This window comes from Artemia sp. Qi Xiang Cuo, chromosome 4 (assembly GCF_049724085.1).
Source record: "Artemia sp. Qi Xiang Cuo chromosome 4, ASM4972408v1, whole genome shotgun sequence".
Lineage (NCBI taxonomy): Eukaryota > Metazoa > Arthropoda > Branchiopoda > Anostraca > Artemiidae > Artemia > Artemia sp. Qi Xiang Cuo.
In genome coordinates this window covers 27,394,861-27,417,055 of record NC_142797.1, presented here as the reverse complement: position 1 = coordinate 27,417,055, position 22,195 = coordinate 27,394,861, and the positions used below count along the sequence as shown (strand labels likewise).

Here is a 22,195-nt window from a genome sequence, read left to right as displayed (position 1 = left end):
AGTAAAGAAATTAAGTAAAGATTTAAATTAAGAAATTTAATTTAATTTACATAGAAAAGAAATTCACGGCAAATGGTGCTCTCAGAATATATGTGCTCTCAGAAAACTCAGATTGGTGCTCACAGAAATTCACGGCAATTGGTGCTCTCAGAATATTTGTGCTCTCAGACTGGTGCTCTCAGAAATTCACTGCAATTGGTGCTCTCAGAATATGGCAAATCGATTGATGCTCTCACAATATTTGTCTATTCTAAAAACCCGACTGCACATCAGATTTCAAATCTCGAAATTGAAAGAATTCGTTTAATAATTTCAAGAATAATTTATGTTTCAAAATTAAAAAGTCCATTAGAAATGGAATAGGAAACTTTTAAACTCCTTTAGGTACCAAAATTACATAAGAAAAAATCATTACATTAAAAGCCTAAAATGTGTAAGAGTGGGAAAAACTTTTAACTAAGATAGTGAACTAAATAAAATAACAGAACCCAAAGATTTTGGTGTCACATCAGGAAAACTAAAACGACCAAATAACCCAATATAATCAGAATCATTTATTAACAAATCAATCATTATAGGCATGGCCATATATCGTTTCTAACCTAAAAGTAGGTTAGGAACGATTGAAACCTGTATGCGTAAAGTGAAAAAAACAAAAGTGAAAAAAAAATCATACATGGGTAACTTTTATAATTGTTTGCTAATGGTGCAAACCTATCACAAAGGCGGATCTAGTGCAAAATCTTGGGGGGGGGCGGGGCAATGTGACAAGGGCGCTAATAATTGACCAAATGGATAAGATTATATAAAAAAAGAGTGAAAAACATGCAATGAGGGCGCCAAAAAAATTCTTGCTCCCCCCCCCGCCCCCCTGAATCCACCAGTGTTCTATCAGAAGTACATCAAATATACGAAAGATAAAAAAGAAGCACGCAAAAAGATCTTAGCAGCTACTAAACAACAACAACAAGATTAATTAAAATTTTGTTTCTGTTTATTTATTGTTAATTTTTTTTTATTTTTTTTTATTCTTTGTAGTTTTGTTTATTTTTGTTTTTATTATTTTATTATCTTTTATTGTTTTATTATTTGTTTTATTTAATTTTTATCTTTATTTTCTATATTATTTTTATTAGAGATTTTATTTATTTACTTGTTATTATTTAAACTATTGTCAAACTAAGGATATTTTCTGAAATATTTCTTATTTGTTTGTGTTTAGACTCCAATAGATAATTTATTTTGTTTCCTATTTTTCTCTAAAGCTTTTTTTAAGTTTATTGGGCTGTTTTTAGGATCGTTAAGTATAAACTTGAGTTATTGAGTTTTATATTTCCGTTTTAATTTTTCCGTTTCCGAAGGAATTTTATTTTTCCATTTAGTTTTTTTTTAAATAACTATAGTAGCTGAATAGTGCGACTCTATTGTGATATATAAAACGTTTCAACTCGCTATAGTTTCTGACAATAGTCGATAATTACATTTTTTCGTTACATCTAAAGATCTTAGCTGAAATTATTATTTAATTAGCTATTACGCTTCCTGTTTATGTACTCTACAATAATTTTGTGACGAAATAAAGTACATAAATTTGTGTTTATGCACCAATATAATAACAATAATATTAATCTAAAACTATTATAAAAGCTATATCGTAAAACAAAATATATAAATACACCAATACCCTTATTATTATTGTCACATATTATTATTATTAATGGTTGACTCATCAAATTTAACTGAGGCTCAGACCACAAGGACCATTGCTTCAACTCTCAAAAAGAGAAAAAAAAAGAGAGAAACCGGATCAACTAATTGAGGACTAAGGGAAAATTCTTCCATCCTCGTCATATGTCCTGCTAGCTGATGGCATTTGCCCTCCACAACTATATCATCCAGTTTAACATCACAATTATGAAATGTCTTTAGTCGGTACCTAATTCCAGCTGAACAGTTCTTGTTTACCCAGCCATCTGACATCTTTGGGAAACTCTCTTCCAATTCCAGTGATATGGCTTGAAAAATTTTCAGTTCCTGTAATGGCTTTAATAATCATTCGTATTGCAGACGAAGTCGAAGAAGTTGTTTAGTCAGCGTGGGATTAAACTTCGGAATTACTTCCTTTGTATCCTTACATCCTATCTTTCCGTGCTGATTTTGTTCTGCCCTCTCAAGGGTCCATCCCTATAGCAGCCTTCCAGCAACTCTGAACGGTGGGTGTGAAAAGTGCTTGTCCATAACAAGTCATTGATGTCCCAACCTTAGCTGATTCATCGGCCAATTCATTACCTGTGATCCCAGGATGTTCCGGGTCCCACATCAGTGTAATACGGTGACCATCTGATGCTAGTCTATTTAAGGCTTCATAGCACTCCAATGCACTTTTTTGGATGCTCTTAATATTCTTAAGGGCCTTAAGGCATGCTTGATTAGTCGATAATATAACAATGTTCCTACTTTTACTTTTTTAGCTGCTCCAATCTCTCGGCTACGTGTTCTGTTCGAAACATTCCAACCTGGAAGACTGTTACAAATTCCCCTATGTGATAACTTGTAATCTCTTCATTCAGATTAGGGGCATTATTATGGTACATCACTGCTCCTGTGCCCAATCTTCCGTGGGTTCGCCATCCATCTCTATAACAGATAATTGGATTATTTTCGTAGAGCAGTAAAAACTCCTGCTTCATTTCATTCCTTGCTTTTATGACAGTCTGAAAATGTCCTACTAGTTTCATCATTTTGACAGTATTATCCTTGGGCATCTTTAGCTCCCTGCACTTAAGCAGTATTGAGTTACATGTATTTACATGGCTTTTCGTTTTCCACTTCTTAACGTCTGTCTCTCAGTCTATTGGTCAGCAATTTTCAGTCTGATGGCACTTTATATTGCGAATTCCTCTTGAAAACACTCTATATATTGGAGTCCTATACATAGTTCCATGGAAGCTGTGACAGTTCCATAGTACGCGATGTTATCATTAGGCAGGTGGGCCTTTGTAGCCTTATGAAAAAGGTCATATGTAACTTAAATTGAGTTGTGCTGACCCAGACCACTACACCATACGACAGTAATGGTCGAATGACTGCCTCAGAACAAATTTATGATCTAATTTGGAGCTAAGCCCCAGCTTTTCCCTGTTATTCCCTGGCTCTGGAATTAGAAGCTGTTGGTTCCCGCGCTTTCTTTGTACAGTGGCTTTCCACTTTAACTGATGGTCAATTATGATTCCTGGATATTTCGCCAGTTTCTCTAATGGTAGTGGATCATTATAAATTTTATAAGTTATATGAACTTATTTGTGAGTACTGAGATAAGATTAGATAATATTTATTTTCAAAAGGCTATCACAAGCTCTAATAGACCCGAATTCGCTTCATATGTCCAAAAAGAAAACAAAGAAAAAAATAATACAGCAAGACTAAAATAAAAGAAACACCAAACAAGCGTAAAAAACGGTCAATAAAAATTTTACCCCCCCCCCCCAAAAAAACAGGTCCAAGAACTAGAATGAAATTTATGCGATTAATGGCAAAACAGAAACAGAAGGGTAGGGGATAAAACGATATCACAGCTAAAAGAAAAAAAAATACCTTTTGAATCTTGAAATACGATTTGAATTTTGTTTGGTATGTACTGTCCTAATTCAAACATTTTCATACATCTACCTTGTAAGAGAGACATTTGATCATCAGCGTATGCCTTACTGTACCCATAATTTGGTTCTAAAAGATTTAAAAGATTATTCATAATAACGTTGCACATATACGGAAAACTCATTCCTCCTTAAGGACCTTTCAGAATAACTTTATTTTTTGTACCCCCTGTAGTTTCATGATTATTTGTCGGTTTCTGGACATATGGGAATTCCACTTTTGTACAGTTTATCTATTTTCCCTTCTTCCATTGATGGGGCTATGGATCCAAAAATGGAGTTATCCAATGCCCCTCTTATGTGTAGTAATATGCCTAAGGAATATTCATTGATTCCCTCTGCATGCTTTGTGAGCCTTATATGTTGGCGCACATATGTTTCTGTAGAGCTAGCGGCTCCAAAACCTATTTGTTTTTTTGGATTTTAGATTTTATATCTCAGAATTGCTCATGCGGTAGCAACGAATCAATCGTTCCATCACTTTCGGTTGGAAGGATGTTAGTTTGACCAAACTATATAAGCTGGGATTTGAATAATCTTCTTTCCCAGGCTTGGGTATAAAAATACCTCTTGCTTTTAGCCACGTCTTGGGAATACAGCCTAAAGTGAGGCCTTTTTTAGCAATCCCAAAGTAATGGGCTTGTATCTTTTGGAGCATGTATCCTTTGTATCCTTTTTGGAGCATGTATCCTTTGTATCCTGTTTGGAGCATGTATCCTTTATATCCTGTTTGGAGCAAATTCTTGGATAAATTCTACTGGTGTCTGGTGCTTTAAATGGTTGCAACTCATCTGCAGTTTTCTTTAGCTAATCAAACCGTAAGACCTGAGGTACCAGCCTATTTGCCATTTAGGCGCTTGTATGATAATATGGTTTAGGCCTAATAATAAGTGGGTTAATAAATTACCTCCAGCATGCGGTTCAGGGTTTTCCCTGAACTCCTTGTGAGAGTTCAGACCTTTTTCCTTCAAGACATTCTCTGGTGGGCTCAGGTTCCTTTTTTAGATCCTTTACTAGGTTGATACTAGCTACTTCCGACTCTGTGCTTTCACAGGAATTACTTGATGAGATCCTCTTGGCTCTTCTTGTATGTTTTAAGGAGTTTTGGATCTTCCGAATATGCGTCCCAATCTCTTGGATCGTGTTTTTATATTGCGATTTTCAGAAGTCTTCCTGTAATTTTTCTTCTTAAAACTTAGTTTGGAAGTTCATTAACTGTTAGTTTGCTCCCTTTCTTCCACTGTTGTCAGAAGGCTGCTTGAATGAAAGCACTTTTCATGCTTTCTTTTAAGTCTTTCTGCCTCTCTATCCAGACCTTTTTCGGTTTCATCTAGATAAGAGGGTAAATTTTTGAGCTTTTTGGTTAGCTATTAGCCAAATGTAAGTGTCAATTTAAGTTAGCCATTTGTTTCCTTCTTTATGACTTTTTAACCTTTTTTTTCTTTTGCTACAGTAAATCTTGCCACCAATTGGTCCGAAAATGATGGGATACCGCTCACATACCATATTTGAAACAAACTGCTGTGTTGGGAAGGAATTATTGTTAAATCAAATACTTCTTTACTTCTTCTTGTTATGAAGCGGGGACTGAGGCTTGGTTACACCAGGCAGGATTCTATTCGGCCAGGTAACCTAGAAACTCGTGTCCCCTCTCATTTGTGTTCGAACTTCCCCGTAGCGTGCGGTGCGCATCGACATCATATGATAATATGGTGGAGATTGTTTTTATTCCATCGGAATTCTACCAGTTCCTTTACATTTACTGGTAGTGTAAGGCATATAGACTAGGCTAAATACCACACGCTCAAAGCTGACCATACTTTTAATCGTTAAAGGCACAACATCCCTAGAGCAGTGATTGGATAATTTCCAAGTATCTAAGTTTTTAGAGTTATAAATATCTGCTCTAGGAGCGACGCTAACCTTGTTATGTGTATGGAATTTAGGGTCCTTTACCTTCCCTATTATTTTATTTGCAACAGTCCTGGCCTCCTGCACAAACGCTATAAACGTTTGTCTTGTTGAAAGTAGCCCCACAAGACTATGTAAAGGAGCATGGCAATGATGCAAATTGATCTGCCAGCAATCTAGTCTCTTTGCCTCATTTGCTGTCCTTGAATAAGCTTACGGTTGTGATGAAAGTACCACCTCGTCAGCCATTACGGGAAGCGAGGTCGTGTCTTCCATTGTGCCAGCCAGATAGTTCTGGCATCCTCTTGTAGAGAAAATTACGAAGCATGTGTCCTCTGGTACCAATTAGGAGCTGGAAATGTCAATTCTCAATTTCTTCAATCAACTTCAAGTAAATGCCTTACAGAGTATGTGTTACATCTCCCTTGACATGACAACTGGTTATGCTTATTTATTCCGGCCAAGGAACACGTTGCAAGCCAACATAAGGTCAATTAGTCTTTCTGGCAGACTGCAACGAGATTCTTCCACGCAGAGATTTTTCTTGGAAGGTGCGTCTCCTGGTTCTGGGACAAGGTATCCCGCCCCAGCACCATTTATCACCTCCTTTACCCTTGCAGTCTTTTTTTTGTTCTAAAATTGGACCCTGATAGAATCCCCTTTCAATCTCATGGGAAAACGTATGGATGAAAATCAACCCCACTCAAGATTTTGTCATTGTATCAATAATGTACTGCTCGCCATCGTCTTTCAAACTGTCAGCGTGACTGCTTATCACCCTGGTAGGGATAAGTTTGTTACTAACACTAGGGATGTTTCCTATCCCTCCTCAAACCAAGTCCTTTAGACAATTGGTGTTCCCTCGGTCGTAGTATTTAAGAGAGGACTTGCCTATCTCTTTTTGTTCCCCGTTCACAGGAGCCTTCCTCGGGGGAGTCCAGGCGTTCACTAGAGTTTCCCCGCTCCTAAAGAGAGTCCTATCCACCAGCTTCAGACCAATTTTGTTGGTATTTCGAGACTTTCAGAGGAGAGGGGAGGGCTGGCCACCACTTGTCGATCGTCTGCAGCAGACAATTCTCGATCCTCCGAAGCAGTACTTACAGCGTTTCTGCTACTTCAAACTCCTCCTTTAGGGATTTCTTTTCTACACTGTAGTCAGTATTTAGTACGTCCAGGGGGACTGATCCTCCTGGGTAGAGTTGTAGTGGCAGTCATTGGCTGTTTTTTGCTCTGTTCAGCCTCTTCTTCAAAGCCACAGGCTTAGAGGTTTCAACTTCCCCAAGTGTCGACTTATATAAATCACCATCAAGCAAAACGTCCGAGTCCACGCTCATGCCTCCGGGGATGGAAGGTTCAGGATTTTAACGCTCAAATCAATTGTATTTTTCATATCATTCTAAATGTATACCAGTATTGAGTAAGTAACGCTCTGTTTAACATCATTCCCTTTAATACGATGTTTCATGGTTGTATAAAAGTCAGCTTAAATGAACCCAATAGAGGACTTAAATGACCACAACAGTTGAAGTTTGTAAAAACCCTCAGACTGATTTTTGGAAGAAATTATCTAAATCTAGTTTTGGCCCTGTTTTGTTTCAAATTTCAAAGTTTGGGAGTAGAATAGTGCTCATGGAGCTGACCTCCAAAGGTATTGACATTCAGACTTTGATTGTCAATGGTACTTAAGCTTACCCAGTGCACATTTTGTTTTGGAGGCAATATGCCAAACTCAGTGTTGTTTTACTGTCCGTTGCTAGCATTTTATTAGGTAGGGGAGACAGGATGTCAAGGAAAATCAAGAGTGCAGAAAGTATTTTTCTTTTCTTTGATAGTATTTCGATGAATTTCTTCCTTCTTTTCTTGTACGTAGTTTTATTCTCTTTCTTGCGTTATCTGTAGAAGGAGCAGTTTTCACCTGCACTCTTTTGACCATACCTATGATCGTATCATGGCTTATAGTGGGAAACTTGTTTCTTTTTCTGATGAAGTACACATCTTATACGAATAGATTGATAGTGTAACTATTATAAATTCATTTTTAGGCCAGCAACTGTCCTATTTGCCGATCTCCGTTTCGTGCACTTTTGCAGCTTCGAGCTCTTCAAAAAGTGAGTGGCTATACCCCATTAAATGCGGATGGCACATATGAAGGTATCCCTTATGGCTATGAACCCATTTCTCTAATAGAAGCACTGAATGGACCCGCCCAAGCTATTCCCATGGCCGCAAGCTCTCCCAAAGTACAACGGGAAGATGGTCAAATTAACGATTTTACTTCTGATTTTGTTTCCGTCGAGCGGATTGAGCAGGCTCTTAGCGTATGTAATTTTTTTTTTCTATGCACCGCAACTGTTTATAGGTAAAATTTCGTATGTATGTGTCATTTTCATGTTTTTTCAATATTATCTTATAAAAAAAAAAGTATCAGCTAAATCGGTTGGTTAGGTAACGCACCATTGTGCAGCCAGTTTCGGTATATTTTTTTTTTCAATTTGCCTAGGACCATGTGTTTGTCAATCACATAATCTGTGTGACTTATTTAGTAAAAAAAAAAAAAAAAAAAAAAAAAAAAAAAAAAAAAAAACAGACAAATTCTGTGAAATTAGGGAGTTCAGCAGGGGTGCCCCCCCCCCTCTTATGTTTTTAGTTTAACTTTGTTTATGTGTCCACATTTGTCGGCACAATCTTTATAGCCCTCTCCAATCTCAAAGCCCTAGCTGCACCCCTGGAACTGAATTTACGTGTCAGAAAGTGATATGTTACCCTGTATATCAGGGTAAATGATTAATGAACAGCCGGGCTATGGACAACCTATTCGAAAAATTTTCTCGGTCATTTCAAAGAAAAAAGTACGTACAATTGCAGTAACAATGAAAAATTCGTGGAATATTTTGAGCCCCAATTTTTTTTTGCATTAAATTAATTTGAGAGATTAAAAACCGTCTGGTTTTGTTGCAAATTAACGTTAATCAAAATTTCCGTATTTTTTTCATAATTTTTCGGAGTAATGAAACGTGCATGAACTTATTTTTGCATGAATGAATTTCTACTCGACATCTGTCCCCTGATCCATCTGTTTCTCGGAGATTCGTCAAAAGAACCTCCCCACCTCCATGTTCTGCAAGACTTGATGATATTGTCCAAAAAATTAGCTGTTCTTGGTATTTTAGAACCATATCTCTAGGAAAATATCGTTCATGTATCAAAAACAAACAACACAATTTGGAAAAATGTCGACCTCGAACATTCTTTTTTTTGCTGTTTTATCGGTCATTTGAAACGTGGTAACTTAAATTACGATTATGAAAGGGACCATTAGTCACAAAACTATTTTTATTCCCAATACAAGAAGTTCTTGAATATAAAAGTCACTTCACTTTGAAAGCAGTACACAGAGGAAGGGGGGGGGGGCTTAGATCAGTGCCCGTCTCCAAAAAATTGAATTTTCTAACAGAAATCAAAACACTCTTCCTTACTTTTTATTTAAGTAGCCATTTTTGGCATTTATTCCAATCTCCATCCCCTGACAAAAGTTCTGTGTTAGTGCCTGTTAGAAAGTATGTGAGTGATCTCCACAAACAACACAATTTGAAAAATGTTGACTTCGAACATTCTTTTTTTTTGCTGTTTTATCGATCATTTGGAACATGGTAACTTAAATTACGATAATGAAAGGGGCCATTAGTGCAAAACTGTATTTTTTATTCCCAATACAAGAAGTTCTTGAATAAAAAATCCTTTTTACTTTGAAAGTAGTACACAGAGGAAGGGGGGGGGGTCTTAGATCAGAACCCGTCTCCAAAAAAATTGAATTTTCTAACAGAAATCAAAACACTCTTCCTTACTTTTTATTTAAGTAGCTTTTTTTGGCGTTTATTCCAATCTCCCTCCCCTGATAAAAGTTCTGTGTTAGTGTCTGTTAGAAAATATCTAAGTGTTTTCCTATTAGTTATAAAGTCTCTCTAGAATTCTATTGGATTTAGAACTCTTTCATATTTTCCCATGAATTTTATATACTTCACCTGCTATTTTCGTCACTCTTATGATAATATTCTGTTGCGAACTTTCCAACAGAAATTTTGAATCATTTCCTTTGTAATATCGCATAGATGCACAACACCTAGAACTTAGAGGGGGGGGGGGTATTTTCTTAGGGTGATTATGGCATGGGGTGGCTAGTGGGTAACTAGTGACACACAAAAGTGAGGTTTCAAGCCTAAATATTATGATTTTTCAACTTTTTAATATGTTCTAATAGTAAATAGGGCCCAGTTTGGGGCCCTTAAGTGTCAAACGGAATATCTCAGTTGTGGTATTGAAAATATGCAGAAAGTTGCTGCAAAAATCATGCTCTCGGTGCAGATTATGTGTCTTATGAATCCACTCTCAACTCGCTAAAAATGCCTTTTGTGCATGAGTGCAGATACGAACTCATCCTCAAGTTTGGACACTCACTACTCGCGAGTAAGAAGCATTGTTTGTAGCTGCCATCTCCGCTTCCATCTGCTTTGTTGCCATCTGCTCTGTTTGATGCTGCCATCTCCGCTGCCATCTGCTTTGTTCCCATCTGCTCTGTTTGTTGCTGCCATCTGACGCACAAAGCGTCTGCTTACCCAAAGCAGGAATAAAATTGAACTGATGAGATGCCATGCACATCGTTCTACGAACTCTTTGGTTCCTTCATTGTCAGCGCATTTGATCGTTCGTAATTCATTCATCTTTTAATTTACTGGTGTTGTCAAAATAGCGTAATTTATTTGCGACCTAGGCCAAAATCATGAAAGCTGTTTTCATTGAATGAATATCTTGAATCTGTAAAGTGTGAAAGAGTAAGTGACATTTCAAAATCTCAAAAGAAAATCTCACTGAAGGGTACAAAAAAATGTTGGAAGGATACAAAAAAAATATATATATATAAGAAGAAGATCTAGAATTCCTATTTTGTTTATCTACAAGGAAAAATAATACGTATATCAGTTAATACAAAATTACGTATCTTAGGTTTTCTTTTAGTTATAGTTTGTACTCCCTGTGTAGATTTTGGCATGCTGTTTTTCTGCAGGCCTATTGTTTTATTGTTTTAATGTAATACAAGTTTACCATCATTCGACAGCTGATATCCAGTTTTATCTCTTTTCTGATTCACATTCTTGGAATTTCTTTGAATTTTTCTAACGTTTTTTTATTCATAATTGAAATTGTGTCTTGTATTTTGTTTATATTTTTATAAGAAATCACCCTTTGTTAAATTACGCTGAAAATATGTCAGAAATGTGCAAAAACATGGAGATTTTTCTCCTTTTTAACCAAGTTTAGATCATTCTGTAAGAAAAAGTCTTGGTAATATTATAAATTTTGCTCAAAGATCTGAAAGTAATGAATCCAATGATGTAAGTATGTTCCACATAAAACAAGTTAAAGCTTTAGACTTGTCACGAAATCGCATTCTTCACAGGGAACTTCAATCTTAAAGTGAAACTACTGAACATTCTTCAGATAAAACTTCACAATACGACCTGAAGTAGATGCATTAACTTTGATGCAAAACATTCTTCGGATAAAACTGCACAATACGACCTGAAGTAGATGCATTAACTTTGATGCAAAACATTCTTCGGATAAAACTGACAATACGACCCGAAGTAGATGCATTAACTTAGATTCAAAACATTCTTCGGATAAAACTGCACAATACGACCTGAAGTAGATGCATTAACTTTGATGCAAAACATTCTTCGGATAAAACTGCACAATACGACCTGAAGTAGATGCATTAACTTTGATGCAAAACATTCTTCGGATAAAACTGCACAGTACGACCTGAAGTAGATGCATTAACTTTGATGCAAAACATTCTTCGGATAAAACTGCAAAATACGACCTGAAGTAGATGCATTAACTTTGATGCAGAACATTCTTCGGATAAAACTGCACAATACGACCTGAAGTATATGCATTAACTTTGATGCGAAACTCAGAAACAATTCAACAAAAGCTTCACTATTATTCATTATCCTGATTTTGCTACCCGTTGGAAAAAGTACACAACAGCGTGGACATATGTTTTGACGGAACTTGCACACTGGAATTTTTTTTAATGGGAAAAAAGACGAAAATTTCTGGTTTCTAATTAAAGAAAAAAAGCAGCAAAACACATATATATTGTCTTGAGATTTTAGGGAATCGGGTTTCAGCTCCTGTCATCATTCTTTTCGGAAAAGTATAAATAATATTATTAGACGGGTAGATAGACCAGAGGTTACTGGATCTATTGATATAGGGGTCGTGCCATTTTGGTGCAAATTATTGCTGTAAGCCTGTCCTAAAATATTATTTTTCACAGGGAGTATAAACCTCACTAAAACTGAAGGTAAGTTCCTTCAGAAATCTTATAAGTGAACCATTTGATTGATTCACAATCTCCTTTTCTAAAATATCGAGAAAATCGCATAATGTGTCTTGTTGCTCTTAGTTTTGTGACGAATCACCAATTTTATAGATAAATAATTTGCCTTTAAGTGAATTTTAGGCCCAAGACTCACTTGGCGCTCTGTATGGACTTTTTTTTTTTTTTTTTTTTTTTTTTTTTTTTTTTTTTTTTTTTTACCGAGCCGCCTACGCCGAGATGGAACTAAGTTGGAGCGTACACACTTGGTGTTTTTTTTTGCCGCTGACTACTGCTGATGAGAGAGCTTGTTTGCTGAGGGTATATAAAAAAAAACAACTAAAATTGAAGTCATAAACGAGTTTCTTTTCCTGGGAAGGGGGAGGACAATTGTAAAAAACAAAACACAAAAAACTAGATAAATTGATTAGGAAGTGCCCAGAGATTCAAAGAAGTTTGAAGTGTCAAGGGGTTGGGCCTTAATTATCCCCTGCCTTCGACCCTAAACAAATCAAAGCCTATTTATCATAAACAAAAAAATGAGTGTTTATCCAATTTATGTGCCCTAAACAATTATCTATAATAGCTATTATAAGCTATTACAGTTTAAATATAAAATATTATAAGATTTATTATGATCGACTGATATTCGACGGTAGAATGTTAACCCCCAAATGTATACGCGCAAGAGTAGAACGGCACAAAAAAAAAACACTTGGTAAAAAAATTACGGTAAAACAAACGCTTGGTAAAAAACGCCAAGTGTGTCTCGGGCCTTACATCTAAATAGCTACGTCAGCAAGTCATACATACGGCAAGACTAAATAAAATGAGTTTGCACAAAAAAGGAAAGATTGACCAAATTGTCTATAAGATTCGTCAAAGTAATATCCAAAGATCACTCTAACAAAATGAAAACTCTTTATAATTTGACACAATTATACGGAAAACTTTTGAGCAATTGTAGATTGAAGGTAATTGATTGTTTCGAACACGATATTGTGTATGAAATCGACAGAGGAAAAATAATATTTGTATTTAAATATCATGGGTACTTTAACAACGTTTATCATAGTATCTTACAGTGTCTAGTGAATGAAAACTGAACAGCTGTTGAACATTTCCTAGAAGAAAAGCCAGTTCCTTTTCTATAGTGTCAAATCGACTTTAGATCGACAAATCGATTTGAAGCTGATAAGGTTGTCTCATATATAGCAAAGTTTGTTGTAGGTGATACAGCTCGATAATAGCAAGGCCTGACTTGAAACAGTGAAATATACTGGATAGGCTCAAATCCATGATCCTCTGCAGAATAGACAGGTACCAGGTAGCTTAGTACCATGGTTGGTCTTTTCAGACATCCAATCAAAGCAACATCATCATTATAAACAAAACACCGTTTTAATGTGAGTTTGCTGCTAATAAAAACATAATTGTGATGCAACAAAAATGTATTTGTTGTGACAAAGGGAATAAGATACAAATCTATACAATCTTTAACTTTATACTAACATATTATTATAATAATAATACATAATTTAATACTCGCTTCATAATATAAGACAATTCTCATTATTCGATATAGTTGTATAACAATAATATAAAAATTTTTTGTAGCAAATGTCCATTATTATACTGAAGGTTGAAGCACAGAAAAACAGAGAGTTTACTTGCAAATAATTAAGATTGTTAAGATTATTTATGAAATGGACTGTAATATTTAAAAAGAAAAAAAAACAATAATCTATGAATATAGACGAAACGAGGGGAACAAAACGGATCGGGGTTTATCAAATTTATCTAAGCTATATCAAATTTATCTAATTTGTAAAAAGAACATATTTCTAAAAAAAAACAAATCAGGTTTTAAAAGTGCAGATTACCGAAAAAGATTAAAGTAATGAAAAACTGCAACAAAACTTTATAGATATGTTATTATTGGTATTAATTAATCATTTAATCTTCGATCGATTCCCAAATGAATGTCATAGGTATGTTATTATGTTGATATGTTGTTATTGGCATTAATTAATCATATAATCTTCGATTGATTTCCAAATTAATGTCATAGATATGTTATTATGTTGATATGCTGTTATTGCAATTAATAATCATTTAATCTTCGATTGATTTCCAAATGAATGTCATAGATATGTTATTATGTTGATATGTTACGTTGATATGTTGTTATTGGCATTAATTAATCATTTAATTTTCGATTGATTCCCAAATGAATGTCATGGATATGTTATTATGTTGATATGTTATGTTGATATGTTGTTATTGGCATTAATTAATCATTTAATTTTCGATTGATTCCCTAATGAATGTCATAGATATGTTATTATGTTGATATGTTATTTTGATATGTTGTTATTGGCATTAATAAATCATTTAATCTTCGATTGATTCCCAAATGAATGTCATAGATATGTTATTATGTTTATATGTTACGTTGATATGTTGTTATTGGCATTAATTAATCATTTAATCTTCGATTGCTTTCCAAATGAATGTCATAGATATGTTATTATGTTGATATGTTATGTTGATATGTTGATGTGTTGTTATTGTCATTAATTAATCATTTAATCTTCGATTTGTTCCCAAATGAATGTCATAGATATGTTATTATGTTGATATGTTATGTTGATATGTTGTTGTTGGCATTAATAAATCATTTAATCTTCGATTGATTTCCATATGAATGTCATAGATATGTTATTATGTTTATATGTTATGTTGATATGTTGTTATTGGCATTAATTAATTATTTAATCTTCGATTGATTTCCAACTGAATGTCATAGATATGTTATTATGTTGATATGTTGTTGTTGGCATTAATAAATCATTTAATCTTCGATTGATTTCCATATGAATGTCATAGATATGTTATTATGTTTATATGTTATGTTGATATGTTGTTATTGGCATTAATTAATTATTTAATCTTCGATTGATTTCCAACTGAATGTCATAGATATGTTATTATGTTGATATGTTATGTTGATATGTTGATGTGTTGTTATTGGCATTAATTGGTCATTTAATCTTCGATTTGTTCCCAAATGAATGTCATACGTAGATATGTTATTATGTTTATATGTTATATTAATATGTTGTTATTGGCATTAATGAATCATTTAATCTTCGATTCATTCCCAAATCAATGTCATAGATATGTTATTATATTGATATGTTGATATGTTATTATTGGCATTAATTAATCATTTAATCTTCGATTGATTCCCAAATGAATGTCATAGATGTGTTATTATGTTTATATGTTATGTTGATATGCTGTTATTGGCATTAACTACTCATTTAATCTTCGATTGATTTCCAAATGAATGTCATAGATATGTTATTATGTTGATATGTTATGTTGATATGTTGATGTGTTGTTATTGTCATTAATTAATCCTTTAATCTTCGATTTGTTCCCAAATGAATGTCATAGATATTTTAGTATGTTTATATGTTATATTGATATGTTGTTATTGGCATTAATTAATCATTTAATCTTCGATTCATTCCCAAATGAATATAATAGATGTTATTATGTTTATATTTTATGTTGATATGCTATTATTGGCATTAACTAATCATTTAATCTTCGATTGATTTCCAAATGAATGTCATAGATATGTTATTATGTTGATATTTTATGTTGATATGTTGATGTGTTGTTATTGTCATTAATTAATCATTTAATCTTCGATTTGTTCCCAAATGAATGTCATAGATATTTTATTATGTTTATATGTTATGTCGATATTCTGTTATTGGCATTAAATAATCGTTTAATCTTCGATTGATTTCCAAATGAATGTCATAGATATGTTATTATGTTTATATGTTATGTCGATATGCTGTTATTGGCATTAAATAATCATTTAATCTTCGATTGATTTCCAAATGAATGTCATAGATATGTTATTATGTTGATATGTTATGTTGATGTGTTGTTATTGTCATTAATTAATCATTTAATCTTCGATTTGTTCCCAAATGAATGTCAGATATTTTATTATGTTTATATGTTATGTCGATATGCTCTTATTGGCATTAAATAATCATTTAATCTTCGATTGATTCCCAAATAAATGTCATAAATATGCTATTATGTTTATATGTTACGTTGATATGTTGTTATTGGCATTAATTAATCATATCATCTTCGATTGATTCCCAATGAATGTCATAGATATGTTATTATGTTGATATGTTATGTTGATATGTTTGTATGTTGTTATTGGCATTAATTAATCATTTAATCTCCGATTGATTTCCAAATGAATGTCATAGATATGTTATTATGTTGATATGTTATGGTGATACGTTGATGTGTTGTTATTGTCATTAATTAATCATTTAATCTTCGATTTGTTCCCAAATGAATGTCATAGATATTTTATTATGTTTATATGTTATGTCGATATGCTGTTATTGGCATTAAATAATTATTCAATCTTCGATTGATTTCCAAATGAATGTCATAGATATGTTATTATGTTGATATGTTATGTTGATATGTTGGTATGTTGTTATTGGCATTAATTAATCATTTAATCTTCGATTGATTCCCAAATGAACGTCATGGAATATCTTTCTTTCTGTTTTGATTAAAGACCCATTGTACATTTGATACCTTTTCTTGGCTCAGTTTCACCTCTGATTTCCTCTGCATTATTTATTAGATTAAAAAATACTATGAGAATGGAAAAATAGGAAATCCTTCTTATTTCGTAAACAGATTTAGAATTTTCGCCAAGGAAAAGACTAAGTGAGTTTCTAATTCTGACTTAATTAATTGATAGATCGGAAATTAATAAATCGAAGGATTTGTTATTTCGATATAGGTGACAGTTGTAGGTTTGTTGCAGAATGGTATGTTCCAAAGGCAATATAAACCCTAATAAGGAAGGAATAAAGGGATTATTCTTGTGTTATAAATTGCATGCGGTTTAACCGGTTTGAACCCCCCTTTCCCCCGAAATTTTTGTCTGTTTCATAAAAACGTAACAAAAATGGACATACACATGGATATAAACACATTTTGTATGAGGTTTTTGAGTTTTTTTTGTGTGTACCCCCCCCCCCCAAAAGTAAAAATCCCTCCGAAAAAAAATCCTGGGTACGGCCTTGCTTGCTCATCTTGAGCAAAAAGTAAAATCGCTTTTTTGCATGGAAAGCAGTGATTAAGAAAAGGCTGGTATTTCTGCTATAGTCTTGATCCCATTCTTTCTGAGTAACCGCATAGAACTGATTTTTCGCTACAACTTCTAATTTGTTCGAAACTTATTCTAGGTGCTGGGCTACAGCCCTTGGGACAAGACTCCAGACAATTCCCAAAAGGAGTCCGATGTGTCAGCTAACGACTCTAAGGTAAAAACATGTTTTTTTTTTTCTTATGGCTATGGAATCGTCTGAAAATCTTACGTCTAATGGCTACTATTTTATGATCAAATAGATAAGTTCTCACATAGAAAGGCACTTTTTTCTTACGTCTGACAAAATTTCCTGAGTAACAAAATTTTCTGATCTAACAACGCATTTTCTAAATCTTATTTTCTGGACTTGTCTACATTAAAAAGATGTCCTGAAAAATCTCTTAGATCTCTCAAGCAGTTCTCAAAATAGGACAGACTTATTGGCTTCCCAAAATTCACTTCAAGCTTCCCAAATACCTTCTTTTGTAATCTGATTGTTTGTGATACTTTTGTTTGTTATGAAATTAATTTAGAAAAACTTTTCACAAAACAGATTTTTCAAAGAAAAGTAAAGAGCTCCATTAAGCCAAAAATGAGCAGAAATAAAGTAAAAAACCTTCTAAGCGTAAAACTACCACAAATCACAATCAATAAATAAATGAAACTCAAAACGAACAGAACAATAAATAGCCAAGTCAAAACAAAACGAGCAAAAATTAACATGCGTAGGGCTGATAACCTCCATGCCTTCTCAAGACCAGAACATAAATAGCGCTTTACTGAAAACAAAAAACGTTTTAGATGTTTTCAATTTATTTTCTTTCATTAAAAAATTATCAAAATTTTAAGGAATAAATATCAATACTTTAAGGAATACTGACTATACACGGTCTTTTTTTTTTTTTTTTTTTAACAATCGATATCCAATACAAATATATAAGTTTCATTAAGTTTAGTCTTACCAACCAAAGGTCCAGAGAACCCTACTATTGAAGTTTCAAGCTCCTATCTGCAAAAATGTGGAATTTCGTAGTTTTTACCACAAAAAAGATCATGGATATGTGTTTGCTTGTTTTTTTTTTCAGGGGTGATCGTATCGACCTAGCGGTCCTAGAATATCGGGAGACGGCTCATTCAAACGGAAATCAGTATAGTATAATTGAAAGATCAAATAATTACGTCTTTAGGTGTAAAATTACCCCCCACAGTTCGTGGGGAGAGGCCTGTAAGTTATGAAATTCACCCATTGTTTACGTATAGTATATTTTATTGGGAAGTATACAGAAATTTTTTTTTTTTTAGGGGGGGTTGTGCTTGGGGTGGATTTCTAGGGTAAATTTCTGGGGGGTGAATATTCCAGGGGAAATTTTACACGGGGGAATTTGACAGAAATACAGTACGAAATTCGTTTATATTGCCTCGTTTTCTCTTTGCCATATTTTTTATATGGTGATATTCTGGAGGAACTATCCGGGATCTATTTTACGCGTGTTTTGTTTTCTGAGTAATAATTTCCACGGAAGGGGGATGTTTGGAATGGTCGAGAACCCGAATAGAGATTAAAGTCTTATTCAAATGAAATAATGCCAAGGAGAATTTTTCTGGCCGAATCGTCCGCAAGCAATTTTACAGGAAGGGGGAATTCTCAGCGAGGATGGAACTCTCTGGAGGGAATTTGACGGGAGGGGGGCACTTACGTTGTATGAATTTTCCACGGAGAAGTTTTCCGTGAGGGAAGGGGTATATTTCATAGAGGGTGAGCCAGTTTTACCTGTATTATTTGAAAAACGAACATAAAGTGTTCCATATATGAAGGGTTGTCCCCTCCTTAATACCTTACTCTTTACTCTAAAGTTTGACTGTCTGCTAAAACTGAAACACGGGGTCCGTTTAATTAGAATAGGAATCTTTTTTCAAAAGTGCTAACAGCTTTAGCGTAAAGAGCAAGGTATTGAGGAAGGGGCAACCCTTCGTATACGGAATAAATCTACCAAAATTAATATGCAAATTTCGTTTTTAATTGTTCATGTACGGTTAGCCAAAGTCGAACCTGCATTAGTTGAAAAACGTTCAGAAATTAAATTAAAAAAAAAGTTCTTTTTTTATCTGAAAGTAAGGAGCAACATTAAAACCAACAGAAAGTATTCCATACATGAAAGGGGATGTCCTCTCCTTAGCGCCCCGCTCTTTACGCTATAGTTTTTATTATTTTTAGAATTAGAGTTGTGACAGAGTCAAACTTTAGCGTAAAGAGCGAGACGTTGAGGAGGGGACAGCCCCTTTCATATACGGAATAATTTCTGTTCGTTTTAAGTTTTGATGTCGCTCCTTACTTTCAGGTTAAAAAAAGCTTTTTTTATTTAATTTCTATAAGAATTCGTAATTAGGGCTGCTATTTATATGTTGGAGAAACTTTTATAATTCCTGAAGTTGACCTGAAAAATAAAACTTAATATCATTCCCAAAAGATTCTATCTATGATCTTTGACAACTCGGATAAACTTACACTATTTTTAGTTGTTTAAATTTCAAGAGCAGAAGTAGTAATAGTAATAGTAGTAGCTTCACAAGTTTCAACTTAATAGCCCCCGTCATTCTTGATATATTGCTGAGGTGTCTTATTGGCAACCAAAAACACTATGCCTTCGAAATTCGATTCGTAAAAACGTAACAAAAATGGATATACACATGGATATAAACACATTTTGTATGCGTTTTTTGAGGGTTTTTTTTGTGTTCCCCCCCTCCCCTCCCCAATACATGTTGTTTATCACCAAATCCATTCAGATTCAGAGAAATAATCTTTGAACTAATTATTTTTTATTCTTTGCAACTTTTTCGGTCAACCGTTTGCAGCGGAAGCTAAATCTAGTATGTTCATGAGATCCACAATGGAAACAACAAGGTTCATTCTGGCAAGGGTTGTTCCTAGAATGAGAGTGTCCACTACCAAGACACTTGAGACAACGTCCCACCCTAGAGCAGCCCGACGATATATGCTCTAGCGACCTGTATTTGTAGCACATTCGCGGTAAAAACTTATAATCAGTAAGCCGGAAATGTTTGTTGCCAATGTGAATCCCATGACGCAAATAATGAGACTTAGCCGTCGCTGAATGAAAGTATACACGATATGATTTCGAAACACCGATGCGCTGTATCTCTTCGATACCTTGGTTAGAAGCACATACACTCTCTGGATCGATCGGGAAGTCCAGTCGGGATAATAAACCGACAATTTTTGATTTCCGACCCTCTGTTTTTCTGACCTTTTCATTCAAAGAGGCTTTCAAGTTTTCGGCGTTTTGTCTTTTCGTATGAATGACCCATTTCGGTTGCTGGGATCCTGATTCCTTAGAAAGTGAAATCCGCGCTATACCATCAGCTCCACCCAGCGATTTCAGAAAAGCTTCATGTTTTAAGGGATCATCACAATCTTGTGGCTGTGAATCTACTACAAGACCCACTGTTTCTGACTCGCTATTCAGCGGAGGCCAGGATTTACCTTTCAGTTTTTCTTTATTTATACAGCTCAAAACCTCGCTCTGTACTCCGTCACAACACTCTTTCACCAAAGCAGGAGTCTCCGCTACCTTACTTGTGACTTAATCAAGTTTATCAATTATGCTAAAAAGATGCCAGTCCCAGGTTTGAATGGCACGGCTAAAGTGAGCATTTTGATCCGTATCTATCGCAGGTATCGCATCACTTGCAGTCATAATGAATTTCAGAATTGGCAAGCGAGGGGTTGCATCCTCAGAAATAAGGATGTCTAAAATATTCTGTGACAGGCTTTGCTTAGCAGAGGGGCCGCGACGTGCAAGGAGTTTGTGCGTGGGATTCACTAGAGATGTTAGGTGGCTTCTAGCTTGATCAAGATGATCAGTAGAATAGAAGTTTGCACACGCAGATATACAGCAGGCGGACGAAATTCCTGACTGTAGACAGTGCCGGAAAAAGCTTAAAACTGGTGAATAAAAAAGAGTCTCTGACGGAGGCCAGATCTGCGGGGAAGCAGGTTTATCAGCAAATTTCTAGCAGCAGTCAGAGCACTGATATATTATAATACTGTCTTCCTCAATGCTCTGAAGAATTTCACAGCGGTTATGGCAGAGGCGACCACAACCCCCAGCAGATGTGTTGCAAATAACTGTTCCTCTCGTTGCGAGACTGAGGCTCTCTTTGCAAACTTTGCATCCTGTCTTGTACAACTTTTCAGAAGTCACGGCAACCATTTATCAATTAATAATAATAACATATAAATATTAACTTGGTACTATGCGCTAAGGAAATGGAAGGGGGCTACCCCAAACCACTACCCCGCCTTCGCCTTAGTAAAATTATTACCAAACAAACACATCTTAAAAATAATAGGGATTTTTTTTTTCCCAAGAGAGTGCAATTTAAATCGGTAATATTTCGGTCCTATGTCCAAGGGACATCTTCAGCACAACATTAAAGAAAAAATATATATATAAACAACTTACATTAAAATACGAAGTTTAAAACTAAAAATGCTCTTAGAAACTTTTAAAACAGCCCCAGCATCCTTACTTCAACGAAGTTCAACTAGGACTGATAAATAAAATGATGAGAGAGGATGAATTCATTCAAGCGAAATAAAATGAAATTATTAACTGCAAGTTTTGAAAGCTAATCTTGCTTTTTTAGCAGCTAGTCTTAAAGGCCTTTTTGTAACTGGTTCAATACTATTGTCAATTGGTTTAATAAAATATTTTGTTAGATCATTTTTAATTAAATTTGAATATAAAGAATTCAGTGATCAAATTAGGATAGGGACTCCTAAGTCCCTATTTAAGGAAATATTTTTATTTATTTTGAGCCTAATTTCGATTGATTCCCGGACTACCTGTTTTATCCCCAAATCACTACTAATGAGAGAAGATTTTTCAAAACGTATTGTGTGGCTGGGGTTATCAAATATATGGCTAGCTAAAGCAGAATCAAAGGAGTTATTAGAACTATTAGCAATTAACGCTTTGTCTATGTCTTTTTTATGCTGGTGTA

At 34.5% G+C, this 22,195-nt stretch overlaps 1 protein-coding gene across 1 annotated transcript in view; it reads left to right on the top strand.

Moving 5' to 3' along the window:
* The window catches only part of Mrgn1 (Mahogunin ring finger 1), a 139,008-nt gene that overhangs the window by 53,179 nt on the left and 63,634 nt on the right, over nucleotides 1-22,195 (top strand). Inside the window, exons 7-8 of the mRNA XM_089087835.1 lie at nucleotides 7,610-7,885; nucleotides 17,265-17,342. Coding sequence (XP_088943961.1) covers nucleotides 7,610-7,885; nucleotides 17,265-17,342 — 354 coding nt within the window. The remainder of the gene's footprint in view (nucleotides 1-7,609; nucleotides 7,886-17,264; nucleotides 17,343-22,195) is intronic.